General features: G+C 46.3%; 1 protein-coding gene across 1 annotated transcript in view; it reads right to left on the bottom strand.

Annotated features, from left to right (window-relative positions):
- Window positions 1-25495, bottom strand: part of PRODH (proline dehydrogenase 1) — a 230870-nt gene that overhangs the window by 105639 nt on the left and 99736 nt on the right. Inside the window, exons 4-5 of the mRNA XM_068238726.1 lie at window positions 19679-19828; window positions 9017-9081 (exon numbers count right to left, since the gene is read on the bottom strand). Coding sequence (XP_068094827.1) covers window positions 9017-9081; window positions 19679-19828 — 215 coding nt within the window. The remainder of the gene's footprint in view (window positions 1-9016; window positions 9082-19678; window positions 19829-25495) is intronic.

Below are 25495 nucleotides of genomic sequence, written 5' to 3'. Positions count from 1 at the left end.
GCGACCGCATCGGGGCCCTTGGGCCAGAGGGGCCCCGAAGGGTCCACCCTCTATCACAGTATTAGCGCTCCATTGGTCCTGTGCTGGTAATAATCACTTCTATAGATGCTTTGAATAGTAGTAATCCTTAACACACTGTTCCCCAACCCCTTCTTGCACCTCTGACACTGGGGTTGTCCTTGGCAGGTTTTGGTGCGCCGTATCAATTGTTATGTATAGAGTGCTTGGGGGGCCCCATGTAAAACTTGCACTGGGGCCCACAGCTCTTTAGCTACGCCACTGCTGACTGGGACTGCTCTAGACCTGTCTTTAAAGAAAAAGCACAATTTTTAATCTACTTTACGATATGAAAACATGAAAGAATGTAATAGAAAATGCTATTACATACTGTGCGTTAAGTTAGGTTATACTGAATTAACTAGGCCAGATCATTCTGTCTAAGTTTACTTGTAAAAGCAGGCAAGACTGAGTAATACGGAGCAATGATAAACTCGTTACAGAGATTCTGCCATTAAGAGCTGTGTATCTCTTGGTGTCTATTAAATCAGCAAGGTCTAAAGTGGCATTGACCAGAGATATCAGTTCCCAATGCAGGTCCGTTAAATTACAAGTTCAATACACAAGGAAACAGCGCAGAATGTTCAGAGATTTTCCTTTTTTAACAGTGTACAAAACTGAGCAAATTGTATCATTACACTTAATCCGTTTTGTCTCTGTAATGAGATTATAATGTAATCCCTTATTTATGTAATTAACTGACCAGATCAGAATTAATAGGATTTACCTACAGGGGAAGTCTACTCCTTTCTGTAGCAAGGATAAAAAACTCAGCAGTACTTCTTCAGTATGACAAAATACAAATTGAGAGATCTGTGATCATTATGGGAACTCTGCTCAATTCATTATCTAAAGAGGTAAGAACGGGCCTATGTGTGTTCCCATTATGGATCTTGCAGACGTGCAGAGCGGTTTCATTTTTGAACTTCAATATTCTGTGGCAGCTACAAGACCACAGTTTTTCTTCTTCCGAACGCGTACATTTAAAATGGGCGCCGGGAATAGCTGCAAGTAGAATATCAGTACATTGCTAATATTCTACTATGGTTCAGTGGGTTATTTTGATAGTAAAATATTAGTAATCTCCATATTTTACTGTAACTTAACCTTATTCTCACACAGAGCTCTCCCTCCAACAATGCCTGAACCTAATCACACCCCCTGAAGCCTATCCCTAAAAATTCCTCTCCAATTTCTAGCACAAACCCCTGCTCAAATTGCCTAACACTAACCCTCCTCCCCTTGCCCTGACACCAACCACTAAAGCCTGCCTCCAATACTCATCACTAACCCCCCCCCCTTTAATGCCCAACACTAAAACCCCCTCCAATGCCTAACACTAACCCCACCACCATGCCTAACACTAAACCCCCCCCCATCTTATGCCCAGGGCCATCTCTAGTTACAATAGGGCCCCCGGAAAAATTAGCCTTGAGCCACCATGGAAACCTCTCGCTGCCCCATCCCCCCAGATGTGGCATTAGGTTAGGGGCCCTGCTGGGCTACACCAGCCCCCCCCCAACTTTATAGTGGTTGTTGGGACCCTTGCAGAGTTTTCAGCAGTACAGCAAATTATTTTCTCAATCAGAAAGAGGATCTGAAGTGAAAATTGAATGGCGTGTGTACCAGCTATAAAGACTACCTCCAGTATAAAAGGCAAAGCCTTTTATGTCAGGCTCTGTATTGATGCAGGAAGGGAAGGGTCTTGGGGTTACTTACCTGATTGGCTGTAATTCGTTCACAGGTGATGTTCCGACCCCACTCTCTCTCATCGGCAATCGAGTCGTGCCATGTTTCTGAAGCTCTTTGGAAACCTCTGCCTATATTGCCGTGGCACGCCCCCAGCTCAGCAGCCACCAAGTAGGCTGCGGCTACTGAGATGTGGGCAGACTACAGCAGATGAGGGTAGCCAGAAGCTTTGAAAAAAAAAAAAACACCCGCCACAGCTGCATTTCCGAGGGGGGCAGAGCATTCACCTGAATGAGTGAATTACGGCCAATCAGGTAAGTGATTAACCCTGAGACCACCTCAATCTTGCATCATTAAGACAGAGCTGCACAGAGTTTGTATGCTCTCCCCATATTTTCGTGGGTTTTCTCCAGGCACCCAGATATTCCCCCACATTCCAAAAACATACAGATAAGTTCATTGGCTTGTCCATAAATTGGCCATAGACTACGATGGACATATGACTATGGTAGGGATTAGATTGTGAGCTCCTCTGAGGGACAGTTCATGACAATACTATGTTCAGTTCTGCGGAAGATGTCGGCACTATATAAATACTAAAAAAAATAAGACTTTCCAGGTTTTGTTTATGCAGTACAGATATGATGTGATCTCCTGGATCCCTCTTTGCCATTTCCGCCGCTCCCCGTCACGATCCGGGCTTTTAATCACCAGTTTTGGGCAGTGTTTACAAACAAAACCCATGGACATGGCAGCTAACCAAGAAGGTGTGTGTGTGTGTGTGTTTTGTTTGTTTGTGTGTATATGTATATGTTTGTTTGTGTGTGTATGTATGTATATATGTGTATATACACATATATACATACATACATACATACATACACACACACACTACAGACCAAAAGTTTGGACACACCTCATTCAAAGAGTTTTCTTTATTTTCATGACTATGAACATTGTAGACTCATACTGAAGGCATCCAAACTATGAATTAACACATGTGAAAGTATAGTACATAACCAAAAAGTGTGAAACAACTGAAAATACGACATATTCTAGGTTCTTCAAAGTAGCCAACTTTTGCTTTGATTACTGCTTTGCTCACTCTTGGCATTCTCTTGATGAGCTTCAAGAGGTAGTCACCTGAAATGGTCTTCCAACAGTCTTGAAGAAGTTCCCAGAGATGCTTAGCACTTGTTGGCCCTTTTGCCTTCACTCTGCGGTCCAGCTTACCCCAAACCATCTCGATTGGGTTCAGGTCTGGTGACTGTGGAGGCCAGGTCACCTGGCCCAGCACCCCATCACTCCCCTTCCTGGTCAAATAGCCCTTACACAGCCTGGAGGTATGTTTGGGGTCATTGTCCTGTTGAAAATTAAATGATCGCAAACCGGATGGAATAGCATGCCGCTGCAAGATGCTGTGGTAGCCATGCTCGTTCAGTATGCCTTCAATTTTGAATAAATCCCCAACAGTGTCACCAACAAAGCACCCCCCACACCATCACACCTCCTCCTCCATGCTTCATGGTGGGAACCAGGCATGTAGAGACCATCCGTTTACCTTGTCTGCATCGCACAAAGACACGGTGGTTGGAACTAAAAATCTCAAATTTGGACTCATCAGACCAAAGCACAGATTTCCACTGGTCTAATGTCCATTCCTTGTGTTCTTTAGCCCAAACAATTCTCTTCTGCTTGTTGCCTGTCCTTAGCAGTGGTTTCCTAGCAGATATTCTACCATGAAGGCCTGATTCACACAGTCTCCTCTTAACAGTTGTTCTAGAGATGTGTCTGCTGCCAGAACTGTGTGGCATTGACCTGGTCTCTAATCTGAGCTGCTGTTAACCTGCGATTTCTGAGGCTGGTGACTCGGATGAACTTATCCACCGCAGCAGAGGTGACTCTTGGTCTTCCTTTCCTGGGGTGGTCCACATGCGAGCCAGTTTCTTTGTAGCGTTTGATGGTTTTTGAGACTGCACTTGGGGACACTTTCAAAGTTTTCCCAATTTTTCGGACTGACTGATCTTCATTTCTTAAAGTAATGATGGCCACTCGTTTTTCTTTACTTAGCTGCTTTTTTCTTGCCATAATACAAATTCTAACAGTCTATTCAGCAGGACTATCAGCTGTGTATCCACCTGACTTCTCCACAACCCAACTGATGGTCCCAACCCCATTTATAAGGCAAGAAATCCCACTTATCAAACCTGACAGGGCACACCTATGAATTGAAAACCATTTCAGGTGACTACCTCTTGAAGCTCATCAAGAGAATGCCAAGAGGGTGTAAAGCAGTAATCAAAGCAAAAGGTGGCTACTTTGAAGAACCTTGAATATGACATATTTTCAGTTGTTTCACACTTTTTGGTTATGTACTATACTTCCACATGTGTTAATTCATAGTTTGGATGTCTTCAGTGTGAATCTACAGTGTTCATAGTCATGAAAATAAAGAAAACTCTTTGAATGAGAAGGTGTGTCCAAACTTTTTCTCTGTACTGTAATATATATATATATAAATATATATATATATATATATATATATATATATATATATATATATATATATATATATATATATATATATATATATATATATATATATATATATATATATATATATATACACATATATCAACAGTATACTACAAGTTTTTATTACATAGTGAATTATCGGCACAGTTTCTCAGCATGTGACAGGCAGCTCCCTTCCACCCCTCAGCCTCACAAACTGCATCAGAAACTGAGAACAGAGAGTGAGGAGTAAAAGCACACAGAGCCTGCAGGGGGCATGCATAACTTGTATTCATTACAACAGAGGCATCCCATTCCTCTGCGGGTCAACAAAGCTTGACAAAGAAAAGAAGATTAGATATATTACAGAGACAGTGCAACTAGAAAAGGCTGCAGTAATCCAGACCACATTAGAACAGGTATAAAAACTTATAGGATAGAAGAAATAAGGCTGAAATTTTTGTTACAGAGTCTCTTTAACCACTTGCCGACCGCCCACTACCTATGAGCGTCGTCAAAGTGGCACCCCCCAGGACCGCCTAATGCCAATCGGTGCAAGCACCCGGGGGACTGAATAGCCGGGGATTGCACGCATAGATACGCACACACCCGCCGGCATTAGTCTCTGCCCACCCGCGACGTCAACCCGCCAGCCAATTAGCAGCGCCGGCGGGTTGCCAACCCTCGATCTGCCGCTAGAAAGTGTATAATACACTTTGTAATGTATACAAAGTGTATTATACAAGCTGCCTCCTACCCTGTTGGTCCCAGTGATCAAGGGACCACCAGGGTAGGAGGCAGCTGTGTATGTATGCACCCAAGCACACTGATCCTGAACTCTCTGCCCCCTGATCGCCCACAGCACCCCTCAGACCCCCCCTGATCACCCCCTCAGACCACTGTTTGCACCCAATCACCTCCTTAATCAGCCATCAATCACCCCCTGTCACTATTTGTCAATGCTATATTTTAAATCAGGTCCTAAACTGCCCCCTGGGAGCTCCTGATCACCCCCCCCCACACCCTCAGATCCTCCCCAGCCCCCCCCCCCCCAGATCCCCCCCCCCGTGTACTGTATACATCTATTCTCCCCTGTAATCACCCACTGATCACCTGTCAATCACCCATCAATCACCCCCTGTCACCACCTGTCACTGCCACCCATGAGATCAGACCCTAACCTGCCCCTTGCGGGCACCCGATCTCAGATCGCCCTCAGACTCCCCCCCCCCCCCCCGATCACCTCGCCAGTGCATTGCTTGCATCTATTCTCCCCTCTAATCACACCCTGATTACCTATCAATCACCCCGTCACCCCTGTCACCACCCATCACTGCTACCCATCAGATCAGACCCTAATCTGCCCCCTTGCGGGCACCCAAACACCCACCTTCACCCTCAGACCCCCCCCCCCCCCCGATCACCTTCCCAGTGCATTATTTACATCTGTTCTCCCCTCTAATCACCCACTGATCATCCATCAATCACCCCGTCACTGCTACCCATCAGATCAGACCCTAATCTGCCCATTGCAGGCACCCAATTACCCGCCCACACCCTCAGATCGCCCTCAGACACCCCTGATCACCTCCCCAGTGCATTGCTTGCATCTATTCCCCCCTCTTATCACACCCTGAGACACCCATCAATCATCTCCTGTCACCACCTGTCACTCCCTAACACACTTACCCATCAGATCAGGCACTAATTTGCCCCGTGTGGGCTCCTGATCACTCGGCCAAACCCTCAGATCCCCCTTCCGATCACCTCCCCAGTGCATTGCTTGCATCTATTCCCCCCTCTAATCACCCCCTGAGACACCCATCAATCACCTCCTGTCACCCCCTAGCACTCCTATCCATCAGATCAGGCCCTAATCTGCCCCCTGCGGGCTTCTAATCACCCGGCCAAACCCTCATCCGCCCCACCGCAGTGACAGAATTTTTTTTTCTGATCACTGCTGGTCTCTTCGACTTACTTGTGGCTGATACCAACCGTTATGCCACACAATACGCAAACACCATCCAAGAAGCTACCATGCCCAGCCTTTTCGGTGAAAACCACTCCAAGTTTCCGAACATAAAATTTTTTGGGGCCTTCTCCTTAACATGGGTCTAGTCAAAAAGAATGTATTGCGGTCTTATTGGTCTATGCACCCAATACATCACATGCCCATGTTCTCTGCTGCCATGTCCAGGTCACGATTTGAGAACATCCTGCGCTTCCTGCACTTCAGTGCCAATACAACCTGTCATCTAAGAGGCCACCCTGCTTATGACTTAGCTGCACATCAATATTACATACTAACCTCACCATCAGTTCTGCTCAGAAGCTCACCATTTCTTACAGTGATCCCCTTCCAATTCTGACAATATTTTGTCAGAACTGAAATATACCAGTTGCTGTCAGTTATATATCAGCAGCTGCCAGTTACAACTGAATGTGCAAGGTAATGCCTATGTTTCCATATGGCTCAAGTGGGTGATATTACAGTTTAACTGTGTGCTGACCAGGAAGCTGTTATGGGGTAAGGGCCATTTTTAAAATGGAGGACGGATAATTCCATTGATCACATTGGACAAATGGGACGCAGGAGAGGAGAAAGAGATTGAGGAGTAGACTACACAGGAGGTAAGTATGACCTGTGTATGGTTATTTTGACTTTTTATTTTCAGTTCAGGTTCTCTTTAACCTCCTTAGCGGTAACCCCGTGTGTGACACGGGGTAAGCCGCCGGAGGGTGCCGCTCAGGCCCTGCTGGGCCGATTTTCATAATTTTTTTTTTTTGCTGGACGCAGCTAGCACTTTGCTAGCTGCGCCAGCACCCCGATCGCCGCCGCCGCGCGCCCGATCGCCGCTATCCGGTGCGGCGTACGGAACCCCCCCCCCAGACCCCTGCGCTGCCTGGCCAATCAGTGCCAGGCAGCGACAAGGGGTGGATCGGGTCTCCCAATGACGTCCCGACGTCGCTGACGTCATCCCGCCCCGTCGCCATGGCGACGGGGGAAGCCCTCCAGGAAATCCCGTTCTTTGAACGGGATTTCCTGATCGCCTATCGCCGGAGGCGGCTATCATGTAGCGAGCCCTGGGCTCGCTACATGATTTAAAAAAAATAAAAAAATAAAAAAAAAAACTGCTGCGCTGCCCCCTGGCGGTATTTTTCATACCGCCAAGGGGGTTAAAGAGACTCCGTAACAAAAATTGCATCCTGTTTTTTATCATCCTACAAGTTCCAAAACCTATTCTAATGTGTTCTGGCTTACTGCAGCATGTTCTACTATCACCATCTCTGTAATAAATCAACTTATCTCTCTCTTGTCAGACTTGTCGGCCTGTGTCTGGAAGGCTGCCAAGTTCTTCAGTGTTGTGGTTCTGTGATGCATCTCCCCCCTCCAGGCCCCTCTCTGCACACTGCCTGTGTATTATTTAGATTAGGGCAGCTTCTCTCTTCTCTCTTATCTTTTACAAGCTGGATAAATCCTCCTCTGTGCTGGCTGGGCTTTCACATACTGATGAATTACATACGGGCAGAGCTGTCTGCACTCTGCAGTAAGAAACAGCCTGACACTTCAGTGGAAGATAGCTGCAGGGGGAAAGAAACACACAAATGATCTCTTGAGATTCAAAAGGAATGCTGTATACAGCCTGCTTGTGTATGGATGTATTTTCTATGTGTGGACATACTGTACATCAACCTACTTCCTGTTTTGGTGGCCATTTTGTTTGTTTATAAACAAACTTTTTAAAACTGTTTTTAACCACTTTTAATGCGGCAGGGAGCGGCGAAATTGTGACAGAGGGTAATAGGAGATGTCCCCTAACGCACTGGTATGTTTACTTTTGTGCGATTTTAACAATACAGATTCTCTTTAAGGGGGTTTTAAGAATGCAGTCCTTAAGTGCCCTATAACCATTGGATGTGTCTATTTAGAATGGCAATGCTTATAGTTGCCCACAGGCTAGTACTGTGATTATTTACCAAAATTAGAAGACAGTGGATAAGAGACACAGCTCTCAAATAAATCCAGGTTTGTAGTGGAGAAGTTCATGCTGTGGGCACTGCATCTAAGAGCAGGTCTGATATAACCCAGGCGAATATTCCACATTTCTTCGACACAAGAATAGACACTTCAATTAAACAAAAAACAGCAAGCTGTTTGCAAGTGAATTAATGCATTTATGTAAATAAGTGCACTCATATTTTAATAGTCAGTAAAGAAAGTATTCTCAAATTACTCATTTACAGGCATCACATTTATGGTTATTGATAGAATAATATAATGTGTGCATTATAGTATGCAGTGACTGCATGCATTTATTAAATTAAGAGACTGGCAGGTTCTCTTTAAAATGTGTGATAAGGTACCAGTTACTATTGCAGACCTCTTTACTTATAGTATGAAAGCACAACCATCCTTTAAGGCTTTTTATCTATCTGAGTTTTTCTCTCAGTAAAAAGTACAGAAATTGGTTGTAATGAGCAAAGGCTGAGCCAGTAAAAGAGTACAGAGATAGAGAGGAAAAAAATGGAAGTGGATAAAAATAACCCCAAGAAAACTGTTAAACAACCTTTTCAATTTCTACTCTAGAATGCAATACGTTTGTCATAACAGAGCAGCAAAGTAAAGTCACTGCCAAAGCTCAATGGTATTCTCTTCATCACTTTCATATGGTAGATAGTCATGCTTTAAAAGGAGTCAGCCAACCGGGACAGTTCACATACTAAAAATGCTGAGATGTAAGCAACATAAGCTTACCAAAAACTGGGGTCTTCCTAATGCTGTAAGCTTGATTGCAGAAAAACCATCTTCAGAACTTCCACCTACAAAAATAGTTGTAATGTCAATGTATTGCTTTGGTTTGCTTTAGATCTACAGTCCAAAATGGCAAATTATAGTAGTGTCAACATCTACAAGGGACGTGGAGTATCAGACACATGTATAAGTAACACAGGTGGGTGAAGGGTGTAGTTTGTGCCTGTCAGCTTGAAAAACTGTTGAATTTTGGTAGCTGGGACAATGTTTACTCTGCATTTTCCTTGCAGAACATTTTTTTGGCCTCTGTGGCTTTGTGTTCAGCTAAAATAATTGAAGATGTGGTTGTCATCATTCGCCCCTGTACCAGGCGTGAAGATACTGGAAGGTGAGTTTTGGTTAGGGTCAGGTGCCAGTATAGCAGGGTTAGGACTCAGGGGAGAGAGAGAGATTAGATGGCTCAGTTCAGGAAGAGCATTTTATCAGAGGATGGGTTAACATTAAAGAGTATTAGGTGTCTTGGCTTTCCAATGGCCCAGGCCTAGCCTGGCATTGGAGCCAATTGTCCACAGAGTTCATAATCTTGTAATATATGAGAGAATGTTGGATATCATGAGTGACAGATTAGACCAGTTTTAAATAATCAGTTTTCTTTTCTTTTCATATGCATACGTTTTTGCCATTTGGATTTGATATATCTTTTGTGCCTTGTAATTATTTTGTCATCTTATTGCATTTCCCTGTGTGGAATATTTGTTTCGTCTTCTGATCAATGCTTCACTCCAGTAAGACCTTTTGATACTAAAAATGATTAGGTGTCAGGAAGGAGTGACCTTTAGGAAAAGGGTGGTTAGTTAAAGTGTAACTGAGGGGGTTTTAAATGTAAAAAAACAAAAAAAAACAAAACAAAAAAAAAACGACATGTACCCATCTGAATTACATGCCTTTGTGTGCCCTCCTCACCACTCTCAGTCCCCCCTGCGCCCCGCTAGCAGCAGCTTGTCGGCAAACTAATGTGGAAGGAACGTACATAGCAGGAGAGGAACTCCTGCATAACCCCCCTCCCTGTATATTAGAGCCTTCTCTCTGGATCTCCACGGCCTGTTCCTGGCCTCTCCCCTTGCATTCCAATCACTGCTCTGTGCTCTTGGAAGAGAGCACAGAGCTGCATCTGCAGCGTTGTCACCCCTGGTGTCACATAGGAGCAGTTGTAATGGACGATACCTGATCTGGCGGAGGAGTCAAGGAACCGTAGCTGTTTTTTTCCCCAACTGCCTCAATTCCTACCTCTGGATATCAGAGTGGACGCCAGGGTGAGTGCGGGCACATTGGGGGTGGGGATGTGTCTCAGCACTGGCAGTTGCATTTGCTGTGAGGCAGGGCCGGGCCGAGGCATAGGCTGGAGAGGCTCCAGCCTCAGGGCGCAGTGTAGGAGGGGGCGCACAATTCATTCAGCTGTCATTCCTAATTGCGTTTGAAGCAGAAAGAAATAAGAAAAGGAGATACATGGAAGTGACTACAAGCCAGATAACTAGAGATTAAGGTGTTGGGGGCCCTGGGGTGCCTCTTAGTCTAATAGCAATCAGTGTGTGACGGCTGGGGTGGAGGGATGGAGGGGCGCACTTTGGTGTCTCAGCTTTGGGTGCTGCTGGAGGACCTTGTCCCGGCTCTGCTGTGAGGCAACGGTAATTATCTTAAATGGGAGAAGTGAAGGGGCCGCATTGAGTGGAGTCACACAGTTGGTTTGTCTTTTCTCTACCTTTACATATGACGTGTGGGTCTGGGATACAAGAGAGATAGCACAAGTTGGAGGGCGTGGTTTTTGGACTTTCAGCTCTAGGAGCAGAGAACTGGATATCTAGAGGCTTCAATTTGATAAGTGAGAACTGTTAGATCTATAGACTGGGAGCACAATCAATCTGTTAATGTTTTCTGTGCAATATTACCATACATTTGATTGTTTACATTTTCAGAATTATTTCCGTGTATAGACAAACCTTAACCAGCTTAACCTGGAAAAAGAGCCACATTGCTCCCATCCTCACTGCAATGATGTAAATCTTTACCCTACTTTCTCTGCTGCAATTATGTTAATAGTCATCCACTTTCCCTACTGAGATTACCGTATATACTTGCATATAAGATGACTCGTGTATTAGCCGAGGTACCTACTTTTCCCTCAGAAACCAGGAAAAAGTGTTTGACTTGAGTATAAGCCCCCTCCCCAGTATAGCCTCCTCCCCAGTACCCAGATGTTCTCCAAGTACAAGTCATCCCCTCTCCTCATAGCCAGATTTGCCCCAAGGAGGATAAGCTGTGTCTCAAGACACCACTAGACGGGGTCATAGATATGAGACAGCGATTGCCACAGGAAGAATCCACGATCATTGCACCGCTGAGATGTTGCTTGCACACTCCACAAGCCAGGGGGCATAGGTAGTCTTGAGCAGAGCATCCTGCAAACTGTGTAGCAGGGGACAGGGGGACACGGACACAGCAGGGAGCCAGCTGGCAAGAGATCACTAGTGTAAGATCCTTAGGCTCCTCTGCCAGTAACAAAACGTGCTCCACCATCCGTTCTACTCCAATGAAAAATTAGGCTTATTTGCAAGTATATAAGGTATGTAATATTCAAAATCATTCTCTGCTGCAGTGAGGTAAATCCTCACCCACTTTACCAGCTGAAATGATGTAAATCCCCACTCACTTTCCCTTGCAGCGTGAGCATATGAACTGTTCAGTGGTAGTTGGGTTAGATTTTACATCACTGCATCGGGAATAGGAGGACATGCGTTCTGCAACATGGAAAGTGTCAAGCGATCTTAAGAGCTGAACTTTCACGGTTACGCTAGGAAGACAGCTGGGCGTCAGATTACCACAAATGACGTCAGGGATGGGAGTATTTTTAACCCTGGTGATCTCAATGCTATATGAAGCTGAAAAGGCAATGCAAGATTCTAATGTTTTTCTTCTCTTCATACAAGGTTTGCTTTAAAAATTGCCATTAGAGAACTAAGTGATGCTTAACATTTTTTAATTCTAGAGACATTTCAATAGGTCACAGAAATGCTGCACCTGCCTGTATAACAAACCACAAGTTGCAACATGGCAAAAAGCAAAGCAAAGACAACAAAAAAAAGCCTCAGTCTGTGTAACGATCGGTGAAGCACAGAGAGGATCTGATTACCAGTGATCTGCAGAATCACTGGGAATACAGATGTATACCAGATTATACGTGATCTGCAGTATCACTGATAATCAGATATACTAGCTAACCTCTGTTCACCTGAGTAGAGTGTAGTGTTAGGTGTAACAGTAACACTTTGAGGACTAGGCCTCAGTGCAGCAAGGAGTACTGCACAGATTCCTTCTGCAGACCTGAGCTCTCCAAGACGGGAGGAGTCAGACTGACAGTAGGAAGGATAGTCTGAAAGTGACCCTCAGGAGGAAGGGTCGCTAACAGAGCGAGGAACCGCCTCTAACGGTAAGGTCGGTTCTCGAGGTCGGACAAGCCAGGTCGTACACACACGGACAGATAAAGTACAAGATCAGGAGGCAAAGGCGGAGTCAAAGTACAGGCAGGGTTCAGCAACGGGGTATCAGATATATCGGGGTACAAAATCAGGAGGCAGAAGCAGAGTCAAGGAACGAGCCGGGTTCGGCAACAGAGTATCAGAAATATCGAAGTACAAGATCAGAGTTCAGGAGGATAGTCAAGGCAGGCAAAAGTCATAACAGATAATCACAATCAAACTAGTACTTTAGCTATCAACAGAATCTAGCTAAGTGTAGGATTACAGCTCCAGCTGGTCCCGGCACACTTGCGGATCTGACTACGGATCTGGGTGCTCCCACATATGTGATCGCACGCCAGACAAAGAGCAAGTGAACAACCAGCAGTATATATACTCTAGGACCTTTCCAGGACCTCCCTAATTGCTGGTCCAATGAGAGCAGTGGAATTTGTCAGCTGACCCAGCTGGTCAGCAGACTCCCTTCTAACTGCTATTTAAACTCTGCCTCTGTGCTCGCGCGCCGTTAAGTCTGAATCTTGGTGGACTATCAATCCCAGCCACACCAGTACTGTCATGCAATGTATCTAGTGCGGGGGCCGCCTCTGATGCGGATTCCGCCATTACCAATGCGGATTGGTAGACGATTCCCCTCTGCAACGGGATCGTCCCCTGTCACAGACTCCGCAGGTGAAGGTCACGATAGGGGTACTGCATGGGGAACAATTACAGTTTTTCGTTTTACATATGTCAACCTCCACTATTATCCTAGGCATGCCTTGGTTACAAGCCCACTCTCCACAAATCGACTGGGCTACGGGCCAGGTAACCAGATGGTCCGATCATTGTCATCAGCAGTGTCTGGGGAAGGTGACATTGGGTCAGACCAAGGTTTACGTGGAGGGTGTTCCCGAGGTATATTCCGATTTTTCTGATGTTTTTTGTCCCAAGTCTGCTGATCAATTACCTCCTCATCGCCCGTTCGATTGCCCCATTGATCTCCGTGCTGGTTGTATGCCCCCTAGGGGTCACCTGTATAACTTGTCCGGTCCCGAGAAGTTGGCTATGCAGGAATACATTCGTGACAACTAGGCAAAGGGGTTTATTCGGCCCTCTCGGTCACCTGCTGGGGCCGGCTTTTTTTTTCGTTAAGAAGAAAGACGGGGGTCTTCGACCTTGTGTCGATTACCGAGGTCTCAATAAAATCACGGTGAAGAATCGCTATCCGTTACCATTGATAGACGACTTATTCACGCAGGTCACTACTGCTAAGATCTTTTCTAAGTTAGATCTGAGGGGGGCATACAACCTAATCCGCATTAGAAGGGGAGATGAATGGAAGACGGCCTTTAACACACCCGACAGGCATTACGAGTACTTAGTGATGCCCTTCGGGTTGTGCAATGCGCCAGCCGTCTTCCAGGAACTAATCAATGAGGTATTCCGGGAGGTATTGGGTAAATTCGTACTGGTATACCTCGATGATATACTAATTTACTCCAATAACCTCTCCGAACACAGGGTCCACGTGAAATTTGTCCTAAACAAATTAAGACAGAATAGGCTCTACGCTAAGGTGGAAAAGTGTATATTTGAAGTGACCACGGTCACGTTTCTGGGATACGTAATTTCCACCTCGGGCCTCTCAATGGATCCTGCCAAGGTCACAGCCGTGTTGGAATGGCCACAGCCAGTGGGGTTGAAGGCCCTGCAGAGATTTTTAGGGATACTCCACGTTAGTTGCCCCCCTTACCAGTCTCATGAAAAAAGGGGCGGATACCAACCACTGGTCTCCTGAAGCCGTGGCGGCATTTGCTCTATTGAAAAAATTATTTTGCTCAGCACCAATTTTGAGGCATGTTGACACGTCCTTTCCCTTCATTGTGGAGGTTGATGCCTCAGAAGTTGGGGTGGGGGCGGTGCTGTCTCAACGGTCTGGGTTGCAGGGCAGATTACACCCATGTGCTTATTTTTCCCGCAGGTTTTCACCTGCAGAAAAAAAATGATATAGGCAACCGGGAACTTCTGGCTATTAAGTTGGCATTTGAGGAGTGGCGCCACTGGTTAGAGGGGGCAGAGCACACGATCACTGTTTACACTGACCACAAGAACTTGGAATACATCGAGGGGGCAAAGAGGCTGAGTCCCCGTCAGGCCCGGTGGTCCTTATTTTTTACGAGATTCAGGTTCATAATCACGTACACTCCAGGCAGCAAAAACGTCAAAGCAGATGCCCTCTCCAGGTGTTTTTGAGACAGCACAGCCCCCCGCTCCTGAATCCATCATCTCGCAGAAACTGGTGTTAGCCGCCACGGAGACTTGGGAGGATTGGACAGAGATTTTGGGTCCCTTTCAGCGGGATGTTCCTGAGGGGAAACCCGAAGGGGTCTTGTTTATCCCACTGCCATTCCGGTTACAAGTTCTGCAACTCTTTCACACCCACAAGAATGCTGGTCATCCTGGAGCGGCCAGAACGCAGGATCTGATTGCCAGGTGTGCTTGGTGGCCTTCCTTGGCAACAGATTGCAAGGAGTTTGTTAAGGAGTGTGCGGTATGTGCCAGGAGTAAACCCTCCCGGCTGGCACCTGTAGGAAGGTTGCAGCCTTTGCCCACCCCGAGTGAGCCATGGACCCACCTGTCCATGGATTTTGTGGGGGAATTGCCCAGGTCTGAAGGCATGTCTTATTTGGGTGGTAGTCGACCGGTTTAGCAAGATGGCCCATTTTGTGCCCCTGAAAGGACTCCCCTCGGCTCAAGAATTAGCCGAATTGTTTATCATTCACGTCTTCCGGCTGCATGGCATTCCGGAAGACATTGTGTCTGATAGGGGAGTCCAGTTTGTGTCTGGATTCTGGAGGGCATTTTGTCACCAAATGGGCATGAAATTGTCGTTCTCGTCAGGCTACCACCCACAGACGAATGGGCAGACAGAACGCATTAACCAATCTCTGGAGCAATTCCTGAGATGTTACGTTGCAGAGGCACAAAGTGACTGGGTGAAATTTTTGCCCTTCGCGGAATTCGCCCAAAATAATTTAAAGAATTCCTCGTCTGGGTTTTCCCCATTCCAGATTGTAACAGGGAGGTCACCCAAATTCTCCCCTTTTCCAGTTGTCTCGTCCCCATTTCCTGCACTGGAGGATTGGCAGAGGTCACTCAGGGACAATTGGGGAATTGTTAAGGGGAATTTGCAGAAGGCGTTCCAGAGTCAGAAGGGTCAAGCAGATAAGAGACGGTCCGTGGAATGGAAGTTTCAGCCAGGAGATCTAGTCTGGGTGTCCACACGTCACTTGACCCTGAAGCAGCCATCTGCCAAACTGGGTCCCAGGTTTGTGGGCCCATTTTCCGTGACTAAAAAGATTAACAATGTTACGTATACCATTGACCTTCCCACCAGCATGCGGGGGGTGAAGTCCTTCCACGTGTCCCTTCTTAAACCTGCAGTCCAGGTGGGTCCTACTCCACCTCCTCCCGTGTTGGTAGATACCCAACCCGAATATGAAGTGGAAAAAATATTAGATGCTCGCAAGGTACAAAACTCGGTACAGTACCTCGTACATAGGAAAGGGTATGGCATCGGGGAGAGGCAATGGGTACCTGGGAACCATATGCATGCGGATGAGTTGGTGAGGGAGTTTAATGCCTTACACCCTGAGAAACCTGGTGGGAGTTGTCCGGAGTCCACTCCTCGGGGGGGGGGGGGGTACTGTAAGGAAACGCGGAAAGGCCGCTGTCTCTCGAGGTGAGGCAGCCGTTTCCGCGTCCAGCATGGCGTCACAACGCGGAAAAAACGCCGCATGCCGCATAGGCAGTGCAGCGGAATCCGCATTGGTAACGGCGGAATCCGCATTGGTAATGGTGGAATCCTCATCAGAGGCGGCCCCCGCACTAGATACATTGCATGACAGTACTGGTGTGGCTGGGATTGATAGTCCACCAAGATTCAGACTTACACGCGCGAGCACAGAGGCAGAGTTTAAATAGCAGTTAGAAGGGAGTCGGCTGACCAGCTGGGTCAGCTGACAAATTCCACTGCTCTCATTGGACCAGCAATTAGGGAGGTCCTGGAAAGGTCCTAGAGTATATATACTGCTGGTTGTTCACTTGCTCTTTGTCTGGCGTGCGATCACATATGTGGGAGCACCCAGATCCGTAGTCAGATCCGCAAGTGTGCCGGGACCAGCTGGAGCTGTAATCCTACACTTAGCTAGATTCTGTTGATAGCTAAAGTACTAGTTTGATTGTGATTATCTGTTATGACTTTTGCCTGCCTTGACTATCCTCCTGAACTCTGATCTTGTACTTCGATATTTCTGATACTCTGTTGCCGAACCCGGCTCGTTCCTCGACTCTGCTTCTGCGCCGCCTCACCTCGAGAGACAGCGGCCTTTCCGCGTTTCCTTACAGTCTGCAAACACATCTCTTTATTAAAGCTGTTCTATAGCAGGTCAGAACATTAGACCTTTTTCTGTTAAGAAGAAAACAAAGTGTAATAAATTAGTTAAAAGCTTTTTTACTTTTTATTTTTCTTCATTACTGTGTCTCGCCTTTAGCAGAAAACAAAGAACTTGTATAATGTTCAGTATTAATTGCTCAGCCAACAAATTGCAACATAATGCACCCAGACAATTTTCAGAGACATTATTTAGCCGCTACATGGTTTGTACATTCATTTAAACTGCAAAACCTCAATGCAGAATCAATAAACACCAGCTGCAACTCACAATGAAGCAACCCTGTCTATTCAGTCACTCAGTGCTCCACAGTACAGTGGAACATCGGATTTATAAAGAACGGGGAAAATAATTTTTGTAAGCAAGGAGGACATTTTTAAAAAATGTTCAGCTAGGTAATGGCAAATTCTCAACGCCATTTGAATGTGGTTTTCGGCAAATGGTCCTATTATTAAAGGTAATTAAGTCTGCACTCCAGATACTTTAAAATGCTTCACTCAACATAAAAAGAGACTGTCCCTATTCCTGGACTATTTACGCAAAACATAATGGGCCAAATCCAATTCACTTTTTCTCAAAGGTGATATTTTCACATTTTATCAATAAAATGCCTTTTAAGCCACCAGCAAGAAAGAATAATTTTGAGAGCCCTTTTTAACCTAACTCGTAGTACAGTACTTTGTCTCATTTGCAGAGTGCTGAAATGTTATTTTAAACAGAAGATGAAAAATTATCTCCTAGAAGAAAAAGTGAATTGGACCGGGCCCAATAAGCGGTACAGGAATAATCTACAACCAGTGCTGTAGTTGTGTACAGCAATATGAAATGTAATTACAGTATAGCAGCAGCATGCTCTGCTGTACAGTCTACTATGTGAAGATAACACCTTTTGTATCGGAAGTGCTGACTTCTATAACTGTTAATTATGTTGTGGTGCCATCTACACCACTCTCCTCAGGCCTAACACCATACGTGTGTTGTACCTCAAATGGAAATTTCAATTGGCATTCCCCCCACTCACAGGATGCCCATCATCACCTACCCAGAGCCAGGCAATTAACTTGATTGGCTCAATACATACTTTAGTGGTCATCTGGTAGAAAAGTGCTGTTCCATAAAAGTTGTGTCACATTCTGGCAGAACCCTAGGGTGCTGCCAACAAGGACTATAGGATAATGCAAGGAAGGAATCCCACAGGTGTTATACGTGGTTCTTCTCACCACCCCTGTAAATTAGATCTAAATATGTTCTAAGAACCTTTCACACAAGTGGCAAAAGTACCAGTATGATTTTTAGCAAGACCAGCCACTGCCTAGTTTGTAACGTAAAATTTTCTCATTATTGAAAATAATGCAGTCTAGACAAGTCTAGCATTCAACTCAAGTTATATTGTGCCACTAAATGGGAGCAATTTTAAGCACTAAGCAGGGCAAAGGCTTAGTTCAAAGGACACCAAAACTTAGAGGGACATGGAGGTGACTATATTGGTTTCCTTTTAAACAATACTAGTTGCCTGGCATCGTGCTGATGTTTCTTGCATCCGTAGTTTCTGAATCACACACTTGGAAACAAGCATGCAGCTTATCCAGTCAAACTTCAGCCAGAAACATCTGATCTGCCTGCTTGTTCAGGGTCTATGGCTAATAGTATTAGAGGAAGATGATCAGCAGGATGCCAGGTAACTGGTATTGTTTAAAAGGAAATACATAGGTCAGCCTCCACATTACTTTTTAACCCCTAAAGTTATCTTCATGCCAAATGGTAACGTTAAAGGATATATAACCTGGTTCTTTCTTCTTATAAACCTAGCCTAACCCTAATATAATGCTAAGAAACCTGGAGAGCCCATTAGCAAACCTGTTAACTAAGACCTTCCTAACCTCCAACATTTTCAATATGTGTCTATTGGCAAAGGGACTGTAAATAGGTAAAGTATTGGGAATGGTACTATTCTCTTGTTTACATCCGAAGATTAACAAAGCAAGAGAGGAAAGGCATAGCTTGCACAGTGTTTATTAGAGTATGATAAAAGGCACTTCAGGGTGGAGCGGCAGGGTTATAGCGAGTGGAGGGACCAATTGACAAGCGAGTCAGTAGTTTAACTCTCCTGGCGCTGGTTCATGGTGCAGTCAAACACTGACTGGACTGTGAACAAGTGCCAGGAGCACGAAAAAGCTGTCTAGCTGTGTCATCTTCTCTTCTCCTGCTTTGCTTATGTGTGGTACCTGTTCTGTTGGGCTTGAGCATGCTCTATTGCAACAGAACTATAGAAGACACATGGAAATGGCATATGTCTCAGGGCTGTCAACTTTCTTCAGCTGTCCAAGAAACTAGTGAGTGCTGGATTCTCCTTTCCTCCTCCATTATCACATATGCAAATATTAATTTGGGAAACGCATACGCTTAGTTAAAGAAGGGAAAGCTAAGGTTAGTTATCAGAAGAATAATCCTAGGGGAAGATGGCTAGCACTAGGTATAGGGTGTTCTAGAATGTGGTCTATAGAGGAGGTGGCTGCAGTTAGGCATACTTTGAGGTTAGGTTTAACGTCCCTAGCGTTTGTAATACTTGGCTCTGGCAGCTTTGTGCCCAAGTGAACAATGCCAGGCAGATATATATTGCTTTTGCAGGCATGGATAAATATTACAAGGTTCAAAGTACATCAATAGTTACCATAAAAATAGGCATAATGCATACATACCGGAAGCTTCAATACATTTAAGGAAGGTCTCCATGTGATGGTCACATTTTGCTTCATCTGCATAAAAATATGTCCTTGCACTAATGACACCCCCACGTCGGTCACCAAAGCCGGGCTGAACCTGGTACTTCTTTTCTCTCTGAACAGCTCCTGAAAATAAACACCACACATTGACTACAAATATGTAACTAAACTTATTTGAATTGCAGGGATAATCATTTACCCATATTTATACAGTAATAAACTCATCCAGTAAGGCTTGGTTCACACATAAATCTGCACATTTCCGGTCCAGTACTTGCCTGCCAGTTATGCATCAGTTTTCTATCAGTTTTCCCTGACTGGAGAGGATATGTACACCTTTTATGTGATAACTCACCCATAGAAAAACATAAAACTGCTACAAAACTGACAGGACAGGACCAGACCAGAAATGTACACCTTTTATTTGTGAATACAGCTGTGGAAACACATACTGTACAAACCTGACAGGACCAGGCCGGAAATGTACAAATATATAACACAAAGATCGCCCCAGACTTTTCAGTATAGGTGTGTGTTTCTATCCATCAGTACACTAGTATTAATATGATGAACACTGTGCACCAGTAAGAGCAGATGTGATATAAAGAAACAGAGTAAAGCCATAAAGATACATGATATACAAGGTTATTGGCAATGGCCACATTATAGAGATGTCACAGAAGTGACAAAGGTTAATTTATTACCTTTCCCACAAATGTGATTAACAGGCACACATTCTTTCCTGCCCTTGCAAAAAAAAAAAGTAAGTACTCTGCAGGATCCCTCTGTGTGCAGGCCAGACAAGTCAGAAGAGGGTGATTTATTAAGGCTGGGCTGAAGGCTTCCTTTGGAATCGCACTTAGCCAACCTGACTTTCTTCAACAATACCTTCATCAAAGCTTGCAAGGCAGCCAGTGACATAATAAACTGCCAGTCTCTCTGGCACATACAAAGGTGCAGCCTTCATTTTTCTGTTCCATTATCCAGGTTATTTGAGCAACCAAGCATATCAGAGGAGGCTAAAATTGCCATGCATTGTTTGAAAGATTTATTACCGCAGAGCATCAGAAAATACATGTTTTTTGTTTAAATAGATTATAAAACTCCTAAGGGGTTAAGGAGAGAAGCAGGCCTTTCCAATAAATGCCTGGAGTTCTGAGAAGCGAAGTTGATCAATAACTATCTAATTTTCCTGCAGTGGCAGAAATACAGAACATATCATAAATGGATTGTAAAGCAGCCATGGTACACACCTCTGTTCGAGTCAATGTTACAGCATGTCCTTATTAAAAGTCAATTATGAGCGCTTTATGTTGTTTTGGGGAGGTTTGGAGAATGTTCATAAAATAAGCAGATTACGGTTTAAAGTGTTTGAATCCAATGAACCGAATTAAAGAAGTTACAGCTTATAGGAACTCCCTCAAGGCCTGGAGTAAACGGACACTAGTACAAGGTGTACATTTTGCACACGCCAGCTCTTTTTTATGATATAAAACAAAGCAGAAATAATGACTGTGACGTATGCGCACTCACCCACCGATTCCTGTTCCCTTTGCTGCAGTTTACCATAAAGCCTCAGACCCGGAGGGAATCCTGAAGACAGTCAGAGCTGCAGGCAAAGTAACATTTTGGATTGGTTGATGAGACCACACACAGTCCAATTTTGATTGTACATACAATCGATACAATCTGTGCTCTCATATAGAGGCCAGGTCGCTGCCACCAGCCGCAATAAAAGTGTGCGAATGCGCTAATTCTAACTCTAGCTAAATTCTGTAGGAAAAAGGGTTAATTTGACAACCTTTCTAGAGATAGCAAAACTAACAATATTTAATATCAAAACAGTTATGGTAACATCTCTCTTTGAAGATGTGAATTATTTTGGCGGAGATTTTTCAGAACAGCACTTAGACGAACGATTTTTTAATCGTTTATTTAAAGAAATAATGCAGAACAAAATATAGCAATAGAAACAAATGGATACAGAAATAATAAGGGTTCAATATGAAAATAATAGCTGATTACAATCTGAGCAGTTTGTCAAGTTACCGTGTCCTTTGCGATAATACGTCCCACAGAAGATATGTAGTCCAATTCTGGAAGGTTCTGTGGAATGGGTATTAATCGTTTTATCATCCAGCCCAAATCCGTGATGGTACAGAATGGCTGGGGTCTCTCTCTCCAGGCTGAGTGTCAGTCAGTTTTAACCCTTTCCCTGCCAGAGGGTGTGGATGGTAACAAGAGAGGTTTCCACCCTTAACAATCTGATCTCAGGCTGCTGAAGTCCGCCCCTATTGTCTAAAGGGACAGAATTGGCAGTTTCTCCAAGTATGCCATAACTCAGTGGATATCTGACATATATAAAACCCAACATTTTACATTCCGTCATCATGCGCTGAACCAATCGATATCAAACTCGCTTGGAGTGCCACCTTCCCTGCCTATGTAATCGATATCTCAGGCTGTGAGATGACTAGGTGATCGATTAATGTCTCAGAAGGTGTGCTGCGCTAGTCGCATGGCGCACTGTGAGTTGTGGACCACTGGGCCCAAACGGTTCCGCAATATCCTTCGAATTATGGACTACTATGAAATGAGATATCAAAAGCTCATTAAGCCAGGGACATGTCTCTGGGTATTCTCAGGACAGGCAGGAATGTGAATGGGTCCTAATGAGTTTATGAGGGGATCTGTTCCTCTCCTTATCTTTAAACTAGGATGGGAGAAACTTCCTGGAGAATCCTTATTGCCCCCCTTATAGATAACCTTTTTCCTGTGTGGATGGTCTGATTTTAGGGTGAATGGCTTCTTTCAGTAAGTACAAACACTCCCTCACATCCCCCAGGGCAGGGGTGGTGAGATGGAAGAGCACTGAGTTTCTAAAAGCCAGGCATATGAATTAAAGGGGCTCTCCAGATCATAGTTTGGGCGCATTTACATGTGCTTGCCGCAATGGCGTTTGCGAAATCGTGACAATGACTCTTTACTTTCCTGCAGTAAATCCTTATCTCAAGCTGTCTGTCACTTTTTCTTGGCTGTTTAAGCGCTTCAGAAAACAGGACTGTATTCGAACCAGTGGGTCGAATAGCTCAGAGAAGCTCTTTTGCATAGATAACTGTCCATTCCCAGCACATCAACAGAACGAGGATCTGCTAGAAGCCTGCCAACTGGTGTGCTCAAATACCCCTTTTCAAAATTCGAGTTAGGTCGAATTCGAATAGTAAATTATTCGAGATCAGTCGAATATTCGAGTCGAATAATTTTTACTATTCGATTCGACCTCGGAATTCGAGCTCACTATTCGAGTCGGTATTCGAGCTCATTATTCGAGCTGACTATTCGAAATGGCCTTAAATAGCTTCCAACACTTGTTTTGAGGGTGAATGATGCAAGAAACCTCTTTTTTTCTCCTCCTCCTCCTCCTCCTCCTCCTCCTCCTTCTTCTTCTTCTTCTTCTTCTCCCCCTCTCGCCGACAACAGGGGCCAGGAACTCGCCTTCCACCCACGCCTGGTTCATTTTGAGAAACGTCAGTCTGTCCACAGACTTGTGAGACAGACGTGAGCGTTTCTCGGTGACCACACCACCAGCTGCACTGAAGCAGCGCTCGGACAGCACGCTGGAAGGGGGGCAGGACAGCACTTCCAGGGCGTACTGCGCCAGCTCGCTCCAGATCTCCAGGCGCTTGACCCAATACTCCATGGGATCAACAGGGGCATCGCTGTCAAGCCCGCTGTAGGACCCCATGTAGTCAGCCACCATGCGGGTCAGGCGCTGGCTGTGACCGGTGGAGGATGCTGCTGCATGCACCTCCTCTCTAGTCACTGCTGCCGGAGCCTCTACAGTCCTGTAGAGCTCGTGGCTGAGAGACAGCAGGTCTGTGGGGCGCTTGCTGCTGGATGCAGGCACCTGCTGCTGCCTCTGTGCTGGCTGCTGGACAGTGGGGGTGGAAGGCTGGGGGAAGGCTTCCTCCAAGCGCTCAACAAGGGCCTGCTGCAAGCTCCTTATTTGTTGCGCTGGGTCTCCTCCTGCAGGCGGCAGGAACTGGCTCAACTTCCCCTTGAGGCGTGGGTCCAACATCATGCTGATCCAGATGTCCTCCCTCTGCTTCATCTGGATCACCCTGGGGTCTCTGCGCAGGCACGTCAGCATGTGCGCTGACATTGGGAAGAGGCGGGCCACGTCTGCTGGCACATCGACGGCAGTGCTGCTGTCCTCATCCTCCTCCTCTGCCTCGTCAGCCTCATCCTCTCTCCACCCCCGCACCAACTCAGCTGCACTGCGCTGCTCCCCCTCATCAGCAGCAAGGTCAGGGACCTCCACCAAGTCCTCCTCCTCCTCCCCCTCAGAGGTGGACTGTGCAGCTGCTTGCCGCTCCTGCTGGTCCAAGGCTGCCGCTCCCTGTTCCAGCAAAGCATCGAGGGCCCTGTTCAGCAGACAAACCAGGGGCACCCACTCGCAGACCATAGCATGGTCCCTGCTCACCATGTTAGTGGCCTGCAGAAAGGGAGCCAGCACTAAGCACACCTGCTGCATGTGCCTCCAGTCATCATCGGGGACGATGGACGGGATGTTGCTGGTCTTGTCCCTTCTCTGAGCGGCGGAAACAGTGGCCAGGGCAAGGTACTGTTTGACAGCGCGCTTCTGTTCAACCAGACGCTCCAACATCGCCAGGGTGGAGTTCCAGCGAGTCGGAACATCAAGGATCAGCCGATGGCGTGGCAGATCCAGCTCCTTTTGCACGTCTTCCAGGCTCGCACAGGCTGCAGCCGAGCGCCGGAAGTGACGCACAACGTTCCTTGCCGTTTCCAGCAGTTCGCCCATCCCCTGGTAGGTGCGCAAGAACTTCTGCACTACCAGGTTCAGCACGTGGGCAAGACAAGGGATGTGGGTCAGGTTTCCCCTGTCTATTGCGGCAACCAGATTGGCCCCATTGTCGGCCACCACCTCTCCGACTCTGAGGCCTCTGGGGGTCAGCCAAATCCTCTCCTGCTCCTGGAGTTTGGCCAACACATGGGTTGCCGTCAGCTTGGTCTTCCCAAGGCTGACCAAGTGCAGCAGCGCTTGGCAGTGGCGGGCCTTCACGCTGCTGCTGAGGCGGGGCGTTTGGCCAGGTGTGCCGGAGGATGGCAGAGGATCGGAGGAACCTGCTGCAGTTCCCCTGACCCTGCGGGGTGGCACCACCCACTGTGTTGCTGCTGCTGCTGTGCCCGCTGCTGCTCTCCCATCCTCACCCCCTTCCACCAAGCTGACCCAGTGGACAGTGAAGGACAGGTAGCGGCCTGTCCCGAAGCGGCTGCTCCAGGAGTCCATGGTGACGTGGACCCTTTCACCAACCGCGTGCTCCAGCCCTCGCTCCACATTGGCCATCACAAAGCGGTGCAGTGCAGGAATGGCCTTGCGGGAGAAAAAGTGCCTTCAGCCTCTGGAACTCCTGATGCTGGTGGAAATGTTTCGCAGCAAGGTGGTTGATGAGCGAGCTGGTGCAGAACTTTAAGGGGTCTGCACCTCTGCTCAACTTCCGCTGACAGTGGTTGCAAGTGGCGTACTTGCTGTACACTGTGGGCATGGTGAAAAAGCGCCAGATTGGTGACAGAAACATCCCCCTACGGCATGGAAGCGCTGCTGCCTGTCTCCCTGTGGTGGTTGGGGGTGGGGCTTGGGGGGCTTGGGTGCGGCTGGTGGTGGTACTGGCAGATGCTGCTGCTGCTGAGCCTGAGACACCAGCAGGCTGTGGGACCTGCCTACTGCTGCTGCCAATGCTTGCAATGATGCGCCTCCTTGCAAGGCCCACA

The sequence above is a fragment of the Hyperolius riggenbachi genome, chromosome 1 (genome assembly GCF_040937935.1).
Source record: "Hyperolius riggenbachi isolate aHypRig1 chromosome 1, aHypRig1.pri, whole genome shotgun sequence".
In the NCBI taxonomy this organism is placed as follows: Eukaryota; Metazoa; Chordata; class Amphibia; order Anura; family Hyperoliidae; genus Hyperolius; species Hyperolius riggenbachi.
The sequence above is the reverse complement of the archived record's forward strand: the minus strand, read 5'-3'. Positions and strand labels throughout refer to the sequence as shown.